Source organism: Rhinopithecus roxellana, chromosome 1, assembly GCF_007565055.1.
Source record: "Rhinopithecus roxellana isolate Shanxi Qingling chromosome 1, ASM756505v1, whole genome shotgun sequence".
NCBI lineage: Eukaryota > Metazoa > Chordata > Mammalia > Primates > Cercopithecidae > Rhinopithecus > Rhinopithecus roxellana.
Window position 1 is genome coordinate 204,598,942 of NC_044549.1, and position 17,251 is coordinate 204,616,192.

Sequence of the window (17,251 nt, forward strand, 5' to 3'; positions counted from 1 at the left end):
GACTGGGTAATTTATACAGGAAAAAGGGGTTTGTTTTTTAGAGGTGGAGTCTCGCTCTGTCTCCCAGGCTGGAGTACAGTGGCGCGATCTTGGCTCACTGCAATCTCCTTCCTCTGAGTTCAGGCGATTCTCCTGCCGCAGCCTCCCGAGTAGCTGGGATTACAGGTGCCAGCCACCATGCTCAGCTAATTTTTGTATTTTCTTAGTAGAGACGGCATTTCACCATGTTGGCCAGGCTGGTCTCAGACTCCTGACCTCAGGTGATCCGTCCGCCTTGGCCTCCCAAAGTGCTGGGATTACAGGTGTGAGCCACTGCGCCTGGCCAAGGAAAAAGGGCATTTTAATGACTTACAGTTCCTCGTGGCTGGGGAAGTCTCAGAATCATAGTGGAAGATGAGCGAGTCACGTCTTACATTGGATGGCAGCAGGCAAAAAAAGAGGGGAAACTCCCGTCTCTTGTTGTGTTGTTGTTGTGCAGGGAAACTCCTCCTTAAAGAGCCATCAAATCTCATGAGACTTACTATCACAGGAACTGCGTGGGAAAGACCTGCCCGCATGATTCAGTTACCTCCCGCTGGGTCCCTCCCACAACGTGTGGGAATTCAAGATGAGATTTGGGTGGGGACACAGCCAAACCATATCAACTCCTTTTCCTTCTTCTTTTCTCCTTAGCTCCTCCTGAGGGTAGTATCTGTTGAAATCAAAGTTCTAAAGCGTTTTTCTTAGTACTTTGCACAACAATATAAGCCTGTAAATATTGAAGTGGTTGGTCCGTGTGCCTGCAGGACTCCCTTTTGCACCCCTCTGGATGTGTGTGTACCAATCTCAGGGAGCACTGGACGAGGGGCTTTGTGAAACCCAGGAGAGCAGGCAGCCTTGGAAAGCGGCTGATAAGGTTTGGCTGTGTCCGGACCCAAATCTCACCGGAAATTCTAATCCACAGGTGTCAGAGGAAGGGAGGTGATTGGATCGTGGGGGCGGGACTTCCTCCCTGCTCTTCTCGAGAGTCAGCTCTCAGGACATCTGCTGTTTGAAAGTGTGTAGCGCTTCCCTCTTCTCTCTCGTCCTGCTGCACCCTGTGCCATGTGTCCCCTCCGCCATGATTGTGTGTTTCCTGAGGCCTCCCCAGCCATGCAGAATCGTGAGTCCATCAAACCTCTTTTTCTTATAAATCACCAAGTCTTGGGTAGTTCTTTATAGCAGTGTGAGAACAGACTAATACAGCAGCTGAGCCTGCCCTGGAGTTGGAGGGTTTGAGCCTGGCAGGGCTGTCTGGGGATCATGGCTCTCCTCCTTGGGCTCCAGCTGTGTCCCCAACCCAGAGAACCAGGAGGGAGGTGGGGGGCCAGTCGGAACTGGGGCTCTGTGCCAGTTTCAAGAGAGGCGGGCCCCTAGAGGAGGCTGTGCACAGGGTGGGGTGTGGGGGATGGGGACGAGCCTCGCGGCCCAGGCCACCTTCCTGCCTGCGTGACAGAAGCAGGAATCTGGCTCGGTGCCTCCCTTTGGGTGTTACTCATGGTAAAACTGCAGTGTTCTTTGGAGGTCATAGGTCATGGGATGGAAGGACAAATCGAGGAATTTGGCAAAGAAGCCCCCACAGCCCCCAAGTGGTCGGCTTGGTGAATATGTGGACTGTGTCCGCCCACCCTCAGATTTCACAGTGAAATCCTGGAACTGCCATTTGCTCTCTTCTCCCATCTCATCTCCTTCCTCTCTTTCCCTCGCTGTCATACCTCTTCCCCTCCTTTTTATGGGGTGGAACATGTTATTTTGTAGAAAAACGGCTTCTACTGTCGGGAAAATTTAGTATTAAATGTCAAAAAACATGATTTATAGAAAAGGCGAATTAAGGAATGTTTCTACCCACTGTGCAAGGATTATTTCCAAAAAGTTCGCTAAAAGTATTCTTTAGTGAGTGCCAAAAACAGGTGGTGAGTGACTCCGTGCGTTTGTTTTGACAAATGCCTGCTCAGTGTGGAGAGATGGAAATTGGGACCAGGAGGCTGGAGCGGCAGGTGCCGAGTGGCGCTGGGGAGGGTGCGCCACCCTCCCGAGGCCGGGCTGGGAGTCCGGGACTGGCTCTCCGACTGTGGCTGTGGGGGCTGGATAGTCTGTGTTAAAGAAATCATGGATTTATGCTTGTGGAACCCCTCAGGGTGTGTCACGGTGTCAGGAAGGCCATGTGGCCACATTCTAACGTCACTGTTGGCTGGTCACGAACACAGAGTCCAGAGGATAGCACAGACCCCTGCTTGCCCCCACCTCTCCTTTGGAGCTGCCTTGTGGTTTATTCCTCATCAGCCTGGAGGAGTGTCCGGGGCTCACCCCCTCTGCCTCTGCTCACTCCTCAATCCTCTCAACGCGTTTCTTTTCATCTTTCCCCTGAGTCTTGCTCTCCCTCCAGGGACATGGCTCCATCCTGCTGGTTTGCCATAGTTCCTCATGGTCATCCTGGAAATTCATCTGGAAGGCCCAGGTGTTTAAGGTCCACAAGGTGCTATACCTACAAGACAGACAAACTCTGTATTACTACGCTAACACGGTCTTCGTCCCTGTATCCGCTTGCCAAAGACCCTCTTGCCATTGGAGGTGAGGAAGACACGAGCAGGGTGAAGGGAAGGAGAACTGGTCTGGCCACACTGGGCACAGAGAGGGCACTGGATCCTTTACCCGGGTCTTCTTTCTTACAGTCATGACAGCCTTGTCTTCCTGGAGACCGATGCTTGATTGTTGCTCTGTTAGGAGCACCTGGGTCAAAAGCAAATTGAGATTTTGAAAGAGAAAAGGGGTTGATTGTAGCCATTTATCCTCTCTTCATTACAGGCAAGAAAAAACCTGGTGAACCACAAGTGTGCTAGATGGAGAAGGATGAGAATAAATGTGAAGAGAATAAATCAGCAGGTGTGTGTGTGGTTGTGTTGTCTTCTGTATTAGACCATTTTTGCGTTGCTATAAAGAGATACCCGAGATTGTCTAATGTATTTTAAAAAGAGGTGTAATTGGCTCGCGGTTCTGCAGGCCGTAGAGAAGGGTGGTGCCAGCGTGTGCTTCTGGGGAGGGCCTTCGGAAGCTTCCGATCATGGCGGAAGGGGAAGGGGAAGCAGGCACGTCACAGGGTGAGAGCAGGGGCAGGACAGAGTGGAAGCGGGTGGAGGTGCCACACACTTCTACAACCAGATCTGCCGTGAACCGCCTGCGCGAGAGCTAACTTACCTGCAAGGGGAAGGTGCTAAGCCATTCATGAAGGATCCGCCCCCACGATTCCGTACCTCCCACCAGGCCCCGCGTCCAGCACTGTGGATCACATTCAAGGTGAGATTTGGGGGGGAGACTCGTATCATCCTCTCTGCCTCTTCCCGCCCCCACGTGAGGCAAATACCCATGGTTCCTTCAGTCGCGCCTCGAATTAAATGGTTTCTGGACCGCTTGCCTCCTTGGGACGCTCTAGAACAGGTGTGTCCACTCTTTGGGCTTCCTGGGGCCACACTGGAAGAAGGCGAATTGTGCCGGGCGCCATGGCTCACGCCTGTAATCCCAGCACTTTGGGAGGCCGAGGTGGGCCGATCACTTGCAGGAGTTCAAGACCAGCCTGGCCAATATGGTGAAACCCCCCTCTACTAAAAATACAAAATTAGCTGGGTGTGGTGGCACATGCCTGTAATCCTGGCTACTCAGGAGGCTGAGGCAGGAGAATCGCTTGAACCCAGGAGGCAGAGATTGTGGTGAGCCGAAATCATGCCTCCAGCCTGGGTGACAGAGCGAGACTCCATCTCAAAAAAAAAAAAAAAAAAAAAAGAATTATCTTGGGTCACACATAAAATACACTAACACTAATGATAGCTGAACTAAAAAAAGAAAATTGCAAAAAACTCATACGTTGGGCCACATTCAAAGCCAGACTAGGCCTGGGTTGGACAAGCTTGCTCCAGAATTTGCCCATTGTCCTCCTGCAATGTGACTCAAGAACCAAACCCAACCAGTACCCTGGGGCCATCTGACAGGGATTGAGTAGAATGGGGTCATCTGTCACCTTCTTTCTCAGAGTGCCTAGGGGCCACCTACAGTAGAACCACTTGGGAGTGGTATTTTTTTTTTTTTTTTGAGACAGAATTTAGCTCTTGTTGCGCAGGCTGGAGTGCAGTGGCATGATCTCGGCTCACCGCAACCTCTGCCTCCCAGGTTCAAGCGATTCTCCTGCCTCAGCCTCCCGAGTAGCTGGGATTACAGGTGCCTGCCATCACACCTAGCTAATTTTGTATTTTTAGTAGAGGGGGGGGGGGTCTCTGCATGTTGGTCAGGCTGGTCTCGAACTGGTGACCTCAGGTGATCCGCCCACCTCGGCCTCTCAGAGTGCTGGGATTATAGGCGTGAGCCCCCGCGCCTGGCCCGGAGTGGTTTTTAAATGAAGATTCCTGTGCCTTACTGCCGACCCTGACTCAGAACCTCTGCGCTCAGGACCCTGGAATCTGTGTTTTAGTAAGTCTCCCCAGCAAGAGCCCACATGCGCATGCGGCAGAGCTGGAGACCCCAGACCCAGAGCTGCCCTCCTGGTAGTGTGGGTGAAGCTCGCAGGCTTGCTGGAGACACGCCGCCCTGGTGACAGGTGACGTTTCATCACCCCCTGTCCAGTGGGCCGGTGTCTTTGCGTTACATTTGCTCCTACCCTGCCCTGGTCCTATCAAGGTTTTGGACAACTGGAACTGGAATAGGGCCCGTCTCTGCTGACACGATGGCAATCTTGCGGGAGTCCCAGAACGTTCATTGCAGATTGGTTACCTAGAAACTAGCGACTGTCCAGTAAGCGCGAGGTGGAGATGAGGGTGAGGAGGTAGCAGGTCAGCGTAACGATTGGATGTCGTGCCGTGAGGACAGTGGGGAGGAGGAGCTGCCGCTTTTGAACTGTCAGTAAAGTAGGTTGTGAGAATGGATATTGGACATGGCTTTAGAAATTAGCTGGGCAGGCTACTTTTCCCCTCTTCAGCTGTTTGTGGTACTGCCTGGCAAAATTAAATTATTAGTACCTCCAGGACATCCTGCAAAAGTGATAATTGTCATGTGAGGGAGGGGCCCGGCCTGCGCTTCTGTCTTTTTCTTTCCTCATAAAAGCTGCACATCCATGATGACTGTTACCTTTTCCATTTAAAGCTAATCAAATTCAGAGCGTTTCCCACTTACCCTTGGAGACCTTTGTTCTCAAAGGGACCTCAAGTCACTGGTGGGGACAACAGGCAGCCGCTGAGAACGACAGTGTTTCCAAGACCTGTTAGTGACCAAGCAAAGAGAGATCAATAGACCTGTGGCTCTGCCCGTCTATCACTCAATTATCTGTCTGTCGCTCCAGGAAAACGTCATTTAAGAAAACACCTTTGATATCATTTCAGACATAAAATTTAGATTCGGGCACAGCTATTCTGAAGTAGTAATACAGGAGTTGTTAAGAAATACTTTTTAGGCAGATACTTCAGGTAAAGGTTCTCGGTGGAAATTTTCTTATAATAAGAAACAACCAGGCCAGGCGCAGTGGCTCAAGCCTGTAATCCCAGCACTTTGGGAGGCCGAGACGGGCGGATCACGAGATCAGGAGATCAAGACCATCCTGGCTAACACGGTGAAACCCCGTCTCTACTGAAAAATACAAAAAACTAGCCGGGCAAGGTGGCAGGCGCCTGTTTTTCTAACAGAAAAGGAGTCTTGAAGGGCCGGGCCAGCAAGCTTTGATATTCAAATACCACCCATTAGAAACTGGGTTCACTCAACAGGGCGATTCCCACCTTCTTCTCCTTGTCATCGGGTGTACCAAGTGTCATGGCCACCTCCAGATAACACCTTGTGTTCAGAATGTCGTGGAGCCCTACATTTGGATGTTAAAAGGCCTAAACTAAGGTGGGAGGGCCAGGTTTTTCTGCGGGCTATGTAAATAACATAGCCTGGATGCAGATCAGGCCCCACCTCCTCCAGCCTCCCATGTAACCCACGACTTTTCCACCGCACTTCCTTTCTCTTTGTTCCAATTCCACCCCCCCCCCCCCCCGCCTTGTCTCTGTACGGGGGATCTGTTCTCTTCTTTCTTCCTCCTTTCTTGCCTATTAAACTTTTCGCTCCTTAAAACCACTCCACGTGTGTCCATGTCGTTAATCCTGTCGGCACAAGACCAAGAACCCTGGTGTTCCTCCGGTCATCAAAGTCGTATCAGTGGCCCGGCGCGGTGGCTCACACCTGTAATCCCAGCACTTTGGAAGGCCAAGGCAGGCAGATCACGAGGTCAGGAGATCGAGACCATCCTGGCTAACACGGTGAAACCCCGTCTCTACTAAAACTACAGAAAATTAGCCAGGCGTGGTGGCGGCGCCTGTAGTCCCAGCTACTTGGGAGGCTGAGACAGGAGAATGGCGTGAACCTGGGAGGCGGAGCTTGCAGCGAGCCGAGATCGCACCACCGCACTCCAGCCTGGGAGACAGAGCAAGACTCCGTCTTAAAAAAAAAAAAATCACATCAGTAGTTTGCAGTTTGGGTGTAAAATTGAGGCAACATCTCCTACTGACAAAGTGAGATATTGTAGGCCGGCTCTGCGGGGCATTCTATCTAGTAGGTTAAAGGTGAGAAGGAGGCCTGTGCTTTGGAATATTTACAGTAAGTCCCATGTGGAAGAAATCTCTTTCTCTGGGTGAGGGCTGGGATGGAGGTGGAGAAGCATAGGACATGCCCAGGGGAGACGCTGGGGTAGGAAAGAACTGCTGAGTTCCCAGGTGCTGTGGGGCCACGGGGCAGCATTCTGTGTCTGGAACGGCTGCTCCATCATGCCTCCCCTCTGCCCCTTGATTTGCTCGTTCCTACCTGCAGCAAGTATGTACAGAGCCTCCACTGCACGTGAAGCACTTGACTGAGAGCTGGGTGTGCAGCAATGAGTAAGACAGACAAGGGCCCGCCCTCGTGGTACCTTATAGGCTGGCTGTGAGCTGGGGAGAGATGGGCAGTAAGGGACCAAACACTGAAAAATATGACATAGCTGCTGATAAGTGTTATGGAGGAAATGAATCTGGTCATGCAATAGGTAGGACTGGTGTGTGTGTGTGTGTTGTGTGTGTGTGTGTTGTGTGTGTGTATGTGTGTTTGTGTGTTGTGTGTATGTGTGTGTGTTTGTGTGTATGTGTGTTTGTGTGTGTGTATGTGTGTGTGTGTGTGCACGCGCATGTGTGTGGTGGTGGTGGTGAGGGTGGTAGCTACTTTTTTGGTGAGGGAAAATCTCTGGAGGTGACATTTGAATTGATACCTGGATGGCTAGAAGGATTCAGGCAGGAGAAGGTTCTGGGGGAGGGTTCTCTGAGCAGAGCAGCCAGTGTAGAGGTCCTGGGGTGTTCAGGTGTCTGGCATGGGTGTGGGAATGAAAGCCTCCCAGTCCGTGAGCAGATTTTTCTTTCCTCCTGGAAATGTGCCTTCACATTCATGGTGCAGGTTCATTGGAAAGCGATGTTTTATTTTGTTTTCCCAGAAAGTCATTTTTCCTCCAGTTCTTGTTGGAATTGCTGACAAGCCTTGGGGAGAGATCAATATGTAATGTAGCTCTGCCTATCCGTCACTCCATCATCTGTCTGTTGCTCCCTGAAAACTTCCTTTAAGGAAATACCTTTGATATAATTTCAGACATGAAAATCAGGACACAGAATGGCTGTGCCCTCATTTAAATTTTGTGGGGCCCGTAGTAGGGTCTACTGTGTCCCCACCCAGCAGCCTCAGAGCCTGTCATTTTGTTTGCTTGTCCTCCGAGTGTATGGATACCGGGCATCACAGGGCACCTGCCCTTGCTTCGAGAAGGCGTGAACAGCTCCTCCTTGGGAATGTGCCAAGTAGGTGTCGGTCCTGAAAGACCTGCCCCGCTTCTTCAGGTCGGCCTTGGTGTCCTCCCAGGCTTGACAAGGCTTGAGAGTGCGAGAGGCCATTTCCAACTGGGAGGCAGTTGTCTTTACTTAGTGACTTTTCTGATACATTAAGACCTCTTCATTTCAGAATTGTGTTTGATCTACCTATAGGTTTGGATCATTTTAGTGACTTTTTTTTTTTCCTTTTGAGACAGAGTCTCGCTCTGTTGCCCAAGCTGGAGTGCAGTGGCACGATCTCGGTTCACTGCAATCTCTGCCTCCCAGGTTCAAGCGATTCTCCTGCCTCAGCCTCCCTAGTAGCTGGGATTACAGGCATGTGCCACCACACCCGGCTAATTTTTGTATTTTTAGTAGAGACATTGGCCAGGCTGGTCTCAAACTCCTGATTTCAGGTGATGCACCCGCCTCGGCCTCCCAAAGTGCTGGGATTACAGGCTTGAGCCACTGTGCCCGGCCTGTTTTAGTGACTTTTGAAGCATGTTTTGCAAATAGGTACTCCATGCTAAGCATGAAGAGTGTGGAAGGAACCTTCTAGGTGGGCCCTGGGCAGCCCCCAGCAGAGGTGGGATCCAGATGTGGGCTGAATGTGGCAGGAGGAAGGCCTGGAACTACCTTCCAGTGGAGCATTGCGGTAGCTGTTTTTGAGACTGGGTCTCACTCTGTCACCCAGCAGGCTGGAGTGCAGTGGGGAGATCTTGGCTCATGGCACACTCTACCTCCCGGGCTCAAGTGATTCTCCCACCTCAGCCTCCTGTGTTGCACTACCCACGCCTGGCTAATTTTTTGTATTTTTGGTAGAGATGGAGTTTCACCATATTTCCCAGGCTGATCTGGAATTCCTGAGCTCAGGCCATCCACCTGCCTCAGCCTCCCAAAGTGCTGGGATTACAGGTGTGAGCCACTGCACCTGCCTTTACCAGTTAGCTTTTATTAGTGCCTACAGTATCTTGGCACTGTGTAAATACAGAATGTCTTCTTTTCTCTAGTCTAGGTGTTCTTGTGTGGAAAAAACTTCCCAACTGTTGGAACGGAGTAATGGCGGTGTCAGCTGTCCTTTATTCAGCTCCCATTATGTTTCTCCTGAGAGCCCTGGGAGACAGTCACATGACTCCCGCTGTGTGGAGGAGTTAGGGTGTTGAAGTAGTTGGACCAGGGTTGCCAGGTGACTAGGTGGCATCTGAGCATCTGAACCCCAGACCGTGCTTTTCATAATGAGTTCATTCTTGAGTCTCAGGAGGCACCGACTCCTCATCTTTGAGGTGATTCCGGCCTAAACGTTGCGCCCACTGAGCTTGGATGATAACTACGTGGGAGGCGAGCTGGCCAGCCCACTGGTGGACATTTCTGCTGATGGCACACCTTCTCGCGGAGTCCAGATGTTGTTGCAGAATCCTTCCTGCCTGTGCTCCAGGCAGCCGCTCAGGACAAGTTGAAACCTATCTGTGGTTCCTGCAGGAGGTGGATTCAGCCGTGGCAGGGGCACCAGGATTGCTGGACTTGAGTAGAGTGTGCCTGACCTTTGTGCCATCACCTTCCCTCCAGTAGCTGTGCTGGCGGATGGTCTCTGGATGAGCACGGGGAGGAGATGGGCAAACCCCTGGCCTCTGGCCGACCTGTGGCATTGCTGTCTGTGGCCAGAGGAGTGGCTGTTCTTTAAGCAGGCCTTGGGCTTTCCTGGAAACCTGGCATCTTTCCATGCTTGGGGCCAGCCCTTGCCACTTGCCTTCTTGGCTCGGGAGTGTGGCTGCCACTGGACTCCCAGTGGGGCAGGCCAAATGATCAAATGAATTTTCTCCACTAAATGGAGCTAAAGGCTTGGCCTGAGTTTATGTCCCCAGGGTGTGTTTACAGGAGCGGTGGCCTGGCTGTCAGGCATCTCAGTGCCAGCGAGCACAGGGCTGGGTGGCAAAGATGCCTGCTTCTGCCTGGCAGCAGGCTCTGCCATGACTGGTGCTTCAGCCTCTCTGCATCACAAGTGTTGAGTTTGCTGTGCATGTGGAATATGAGGCAAGCTTCAGCTCTTTCCCCTCCTCCCCACACTGACCCTTTCGAAAGGGCCTTTCCAAGGTCTTTTGTATCACACAGCAGTTTCTCGGTGACATATTTTAGTTTGAACAACGAAGTACTGTTTGAGGACACCTTTGCCTAAAAAGAAAGCTCAGTCATTACTGAATTTGGATGCAGAATTAATTAAAAATAAAAGTAGACAAAGAAATTTAACACAGATTTAATCATTATTTCTGGGGCAGGATATTTCTGGGGCGGGATATTCCTGAAGGTTGGTGAATGGCTGCAAATATATGATTATAGGCTGGTGAAGAACCCTACTATGAGAAATGTCATTAGGTGATTAAAAACAGCACCCAACTGCCTTCATGATATGAACGTGGGTTCTTGTGGGTTGGGGTGACATTTCTGATGCCAACATTCTACATAAAATCACAGGGAACTGTATCCAACACACCCTAAACAGCTGGTGAGGAGGATGTGCTCTGGGTGACTCAGCTCGACTCTAGGCTTCATAAAGGCATTGCTGTTGATGCACACGAAGGGTTTGAAGAGAAATTATTTTGTAAGCTAGGTGTGGGAAAAATAGTATTTTATAATCAACAGGATTTTTAGTATGTGTATGTAAACAAATTAACAAAACCTACAAATCGTGATCGGACGTTTTTGTCTACATTCCTAAAAATCATATATTCCAGGTTGGCGTTAAGCATTGTTTTGGTTCTTCTCATTGGCCGGTTGCCTTCAGCATGGGAGTCATCTTATATTCCTGGATTCCCAGGTTGTATGTTCTTCCTGCACCTCTCGAGATGGGGAACTTGAAAGGGAGGAGGGGAGGACGAAGGGGTGGGCTTTTCTCTGCCCTGTGCTTCTCATTTCCTCTCTTCACTCTTGCTTTGCTACTCCCTGCCCCACTGCCAGGCATCAGCTCCTAGTCTGGGCAAAGGGCCCCGGAGTATGGCAGAAGCTAGCCCGTCCTTGGGAAGGTTAGTTTGCAAAACTGTTTTCGTCTTCGGGAGGCCTGGGTATTTTGATTCACACTTGCTGTGTCTGTGGTTTGCCTCTTGCTGCATAAAGTTTATTCCATGAAACATACTCATTTATTTTTAAGCAGATTTATTATATGAAATATTCATGGGTGCAGGCTTGCCAGCCCAGCGTTTGGAACAATGTGCTGAGTACAGTTTGTCCTCGTAAGTCTATTAATGCTGATGGGATGCAGTTGTCTCCTGTGAAGCTTTGGGGTGAGACAGGGCCAGTAGGGAGTGAGCTGGCTGAGGACAGCTCTTCATCTCCCTTAGTTTGGCTGCAGCAGCCCTGCTCTGCATGTCTGCCTGCGCAGACCCATTCTTCCTCTTCCTGCTTAGTGAATACAGAGGCCTTCCCTTCTGCAAGAACCCTCTTGTCAGCTTCCAGCTTCCTGTGTAATTCCAACGAATAGGGATGATTTGGAGGTGTAACGAGGCTCAGGGGGAAAAGCTGGCTTAGGAGAGAAAACTGATCTGTGGGGAGAGGGCATTTAGGGGACTGGGAGAAGGCTCCATACTAACACTTAGGAATAAGCACAGTGTGGTAAGGCCTGGGCTGAGTGTGTGTTCCAGATAGCCCTGACAGACACCACAGGAAGTACTTGTTGTCAGTCCTGTATTACCCACGAAGAAACTGGGGCTCAGAGAGGCTTAGTTACTTGCCCAAAGTGCAGTTCACTTAGTTTAGCAAACCTGTGTGGATGTATAGATGGCCTGTCATGTGGCCAGTGGCTGGATACAGGGCACAGAGCAGTCATGGCCTCTGGCTACAAGGAGTGCCCCATGCAGCAGACAGAGAAACACAGCCCTGTAAAGTGAGTCAGACGGGGTAAGTGGAGCCCCATGCGACATGGGGTTTAGGAAGGGCATGGTGAATTGTGGAAGGCTGTGGGAAGGCTGGGGGGGAGGATTGGAAAACCGGATAGGATCTTACCAGGCACATGGGGGCTGGGAGAGGTAATTACAGACCCTGAGCCAAGAAGGCAAGTGGGTAGAGCAAGTACAGGTGTACAAGGATGTCAGTCTTACAGGTGTGGCCAGTAGATGGGAGACTGCCTGGTTCAGTGCTGCCCAGTCACAAGAGGCAGGGAGGGCAGGAGATGTAGCCAGAGCCACTATTGCAGGGGCTTATAAGCCTTGCTAGAGGATTTGGACTGTAACTAACGGAGCGAAGAGTCATTGGAGGTCTTGAAGCCAAGGAGAGAGAAAAATGAATTTTTCTATTTGGAAAGCAATTCTGGAAGTGTAACAGAAGCTGGAATGGGGAGTGGGGAAGGCAGGAGGTAGGAAAACCTGTCAGAGAGGTCGCAGGGGCGGGGGTGACAGGAAGTGGAGGAGGTGTGGGAATGAGAAACATAATTTGAGATTTCTGTTGGGAAATAGCAGGAACTGGTCTGGATTAAAAAAGTATTAAAAAACAGGCCGGGCGCGGTGGCTCAAGCCTGTAATCCCAGCACTTTGGGAGGCCGAGACGGGTGGATCATGAGGTCAGGAGATCGAGACCATCCTGGCTAACACCGTGAAACCCCGTCTCTACTAAAAAATACAAAAAACTAGCCGGGCGAGGTGGCGGGCGCCTGTAGTCCCAGCTACTCGGGAGGCTGAGACAGGAGAATGGTGTAAACCCAGGAGGCGGAGCTTGCAGTGAGCTGAGATCCGGCCACTACACTCCAGCCTGGGCGGCAGAGCGAGACTCCGTCTCAAAAAAAAAAAAAAAAAGGCCGGCGCGGTGGCTCAAGCCTGTAATCCCAGCACTTTGGGAGGCCGAGATGGGCGGATCACGAGGTCAGGAGATCGAGACCATCCTGGCTAACATGGTGAAACCCCATCTCTACTAAAATATACAAAAACTAGCCGGGCGAGGTGGCGGGCGCCTGTAGTCCCAGCTACTCGGGAGGCTGAGGCAGGAGAATGGCATAAACCCGGGAGGCAGAGCTTGCAGTGAGCTGAGATCCGGCCACTGCACTCCAGCCTGGGCAACAGAGCGAGACTCCGTCTCGGAAAAAAAAAAAAAAAAAAAAAAACAAAAACCAGCAGCCAGAAAAAGGATAAAGGAAACCAGTACATTAGAAGAGAAATGTGAAGATATTTTATTTTATTTATTTATTTTTTTGAGACGGAGTCTCACTCTGTCCATCAGGCTGGAGTGCAATGGCGTGATCTCGGCTCACTGCAAGCTCCGCCTCCTGGGTTCACGCCATTCTCCTGCCTCAGCCTCCCTAGTAGCTGGGACCACAGGCGCCTGCCACCACGCCTGGCTAATTTTTTGTATTTTTAGTAGAGATGGGGTTTCACCGTGGTCTCGATCTCGTGACCTTGTGATCTGCCTGCCTCGGCCTCCCAAAGTGCTGGGATTAGAGGCGTGAGCCACCGTGCCCGGCCACATGAAGATATTTTAAAAAAGGCTTTTATAATGAGACAGATTTAAAGTGTTACATAAAACAAGTTTTACAGAATGATGAGGACCAATGTGGTATAAAAGTTTTTTTAAGTTTAGGCCTGAGGTGGAGCAACATGGCCAAATAGAAGCCACCACCATTCACCCTCCTCACATTCATCTGGGCGATAATCAGGGAAAAGAACAAGAGTCTCTGCCTGGTAATTCAGATAATTCTTCCAGATGTGATCTAAGACCATCAAGGTGGTACGTCTACGAATCTGCAAGGACCACAGCATTGCTGGGCTTGGGATGCCCCGTAATACAGATACAGCTGCAGTGACCAAAAACTTAGATCACAACACCCAAGTCCTTTGAATACCTGGAAAGCCTTCCCAAGAAGGATAAGTACAAACAAACCCAGACTGCAAAGACTACAATAAATACCTAACTCTTCAATGGCCAGACACCTACAAACATCCACTAGCATCAAGACCGTCCAGGAAAATAGGACCTCACCAAATGAACTAAATAAGGCACCAGGGGCCAGTCTTGGAGAAACAGAGATATGTGATCTTTCAGACAGAGAATTCAAAATAGCTGTCTTGAGTAAACTCAAAGAAATTCAAGATAGCACAGAGAAGGAATTCAGAATCCTATCAGGATAACAAATTGAAATAATTAAAAACAGTCAAGCAGAAATTCTGGAGCTGAAAAATGCAATTGACATACTGAAGAATGCATCAGAATCTCCTAATAGTAGAATTAATCAAGTAGAAGAATGATAGAGTAAGTTTTAAGAGGCTATTTGAAAATACAAAGTGAGAGGTGGGAGGATGGCTTGAGCCTGGGAGGCAGAGGTTGCAATGAGGCAAGATTGCACCACTGCACTCCAGCCTGGATGACAGAGCCAGATCCTGTCTCAAAAAAAGAAAGCAAGAAAGCAAGAAAAGCAAGCAAGCAAGAACAGTCAGAGGAGACAAAAGAAAGAGTAAAAAAGAATGAAGCATGCCTACGAGATCTGGAAAATAGCTTCACTGGGGCAAACCTAAGAGTTACTGGCTTTAAAGAGGAGGTAGGGAGAGAGACAGCCATAGAAAGTTTATTTAAAGGGATAATAACAGAGAACTTCTCAAACCTAGAGAAAGATATAAATATTCAAGTACAGGACGGTTATGGAACACCAAGCATATTTAACCCAAAGACGTCTACCTCAAGACATTTAATATCAAACTCTCAAAAGTCAAGAATAAAGAAAGGATCCTAAAAGTAGCAAGATAAACAACATAAAATAGAGCTCCAGTACATCTGGCAGCAGACTTTTTGGTGAAAACCTTACAGGCCAGGAGAGAGTGGCATGACATACTTAAAGCGTTGAAGGGAAAAAACTTAAATAGCATATATGGCAAAAATATCCTTCAGGCTGGGTGTGGTGGCTCATGCCTGTAATCCCAGCACTTTGGGAGGCTGAGGTGGGTGGATCACTTGAGGTCAGGAGTTCGAGACCAGCCTGGCCAAGACGGTGAAACCCCGTCTTTACTAAAAACACAAAAATTAGCCAGGCATGGTTGCAGGCGCCTATAATCCCAGCTACTCGGGAGGCTGAGGCAGGAGAATGGCGTGAACCCGGGAGGCGGAGCTTGCAGTGAGCCAAGATCATGCCACTGTGCTCCAGCCTGGGTGACAGAGCGAGACTCCGTCTCAAAAAAAAAAAAAAAAAAAAGTCAGACATGACGGAGAAATAAAGATGTACCCAGACAAACAAAAGCTGATGGATTTCATCAATACCAGACCTATCATATAAGAAATACTAAAGGGATTTCTTCAGTCTGAAATAAAAGGATGTTAATGAGCAATGAGAAATCATCTGCAGGTGAAAAGCTCACTGGTAATAGTAAGTGCAGAGAAAACACAGACTGTGAAAACACTGTAATTGCAATGTGTGTACTTCTCATCTCTTAAGTACAAAGATGAAAAGACAAATCAAAAATAATAACTTTTCAAGACATAGACAGTACAGCAAGATGTAAATAGAAACAACAAAAAGTTAAAAAGTGGGGAGATGAAGTTAAAGTATAGAGTTTTTTTTAGTTTTCTTTTTGCTTGTTTTTTAGTATGTTTGTTTATATCATCAGTGTTAATTTGTCATCAGTTTAAAATGATGTGTTATAAAATATTATTTGCAAATCTCATGGCAACCTCAAGTCTAAAAACATACAATGGATATGAAAAAGTAAAAAGCATGAAAATAAAACATGACACCAGAGAAAAACACCTTTACTTAAAGGAAGACAGGAAGGAAGGAAAGAAGGAAGAGAAGACCAGAAAACAGCCAGAAAACAGATAACAAAATGGCGGGAGTAAGTCCTTACTTAATCAATAATAACATTGAATGTAAATGGACTAAACTCTCCAATCAAAAGAAAAAGAGGGAATGAATAGTTTTTTTTAAGACCCAATGATCTGTTGCCTACAAGAAACACACTTCATTTATAAAAACACATATAGACTGAAAATAAAGGGATGGCGAAAGATATTTCATGCCAATGGAAACCAAAAAGGAGCAGAAGTAGCTATGTTTATATCAGATAAATCAATTTCAAGAAAAAAATTTAAAAAGAGACAAAGAAGTTTATTGTATAATGATAAGGGGTCAATTTAGCAAAAGGATAAAGTAGTTATATATGCATCCAACATTGGTGCACTCAGATATGTAAAGCAAATATTATCAAGAGTGAGAGATGGAGGTGGACCCCAATACAACGATAGCTGGAGACCTCAACACCCCACTTTCAGCATTGGACAGATCATCCAGACAGAAAATCAACAAGGAAACATCAGACTTGATCTGTACCATAGACGAAATGGACCTAATAGATACTTACAGAACGTTTCATTCCATAGTTACAGAATACACATTCTTCTGCTCAGCACATGAATCATTCTCAAGGATAGACCATATGCTAGGTTGCAAAACAAGTCTTAAAACATTCCAAGAAACTGAAATAATGTCAAGTGTCTTCTCTGACTACAATGGAATAAAACTAGAAATTAATAACGAGGAATTTTGGAAACTGTACAAACACATGGAAACTGAACAATATGCCTCTGAATGACCAGTGGGTCAATGAAGAGATTAAGAAAGAAATTGAAAAATTTCTTGAAACAAATGATAATAGAAACACGACATACGAAAACCTATGAAATACAGCAAAACAGTCCTAAGAGAAGTTTATGGCTATAAATGCCTACATCGAAAAAGAAGAAAAAGTTCAAATAAACCACCTAATGATGTGTCTTAGAACTAGAAAAGCAACAGCAAACCAAACCCAAAGTTAGTAGAAGAAAATAAATAATAAAAATTAGAGCAGAAATACATGAAATTGAAACAAAACAATACAAAAGATCAATGAAATGAAAAGTTGTTTTTTTGGTATTTTGAAAAGATAAACAAAATTGGCAAACTTTTAGCCAGACTAAGAACAAAAAGAGAGAAGGCCCAAATCAATAAAATCAGAGATGAAAATGGAGATACTGCAATCGATGCTGCAGATATTCAAAGGATCATTAGTGGCTACTGTGAACAACTATATACCGATAAATTGGAAAACCTAGAAGAAATGGGTAAGTTTCTAGACATATACAACCTACTAAGATAGAATCATGAAGAAATCCAAAACCCAAGTAGACCAATAACAAATAACGAGATCAAAGCCATAATAAAAAGTCTCCCAGCAAAGAAAAGTCAAGGACGCAATGGCTTCACTGCTGAGTTCTACCATTTAAAGAAGATATAATACCAACCCTACTCAAACTATTCTGAAAAATAGAGGAGGAGGGGATACTTCCAAACTTATTTTATGAGGCCAGAATTACCCTGATACCCAAAACCAGACAGACACATCAGTAAAAGAAAACTACAGGCTAGTATCCCTGATGAACACTGATGCAAACATTCTCAA

The 17,251-nt window shown here is 47.8% G+C and overlaps 1 protein-coding gene across 3 annotated transcripts in view; it reads left to right on the forward strand.

The window, feature by feature from the left end:
• Positions 1 to 17,251, forward strand: part of XXYLT1 (xyloside xylosyltransferase 1) — a 200,314-nt gene that overhangs the window by 23,640 nt on the left and 159,423 nt on the right. Inside the window, exon 1 of one of the 3 annotated variants that reach the window (XM_030937067.1) lies at positions 978 to 1,141. The exons of the other annotated variants lie outside the window; for them this stretch is intronic. Within the exon in view, the coding sequence (XP_030792927.1) occupies positions 1,100 to 1,141 (42 nt within the window). The 5' untranslated portion in view covers positions 978 to 1,099. Of the gene's footprint in view, positions 1 to 977; positions 1,142 to 17,251 lie in introns of those variants that run through there. 3 annotated transcript variants of the gene reach the window in all.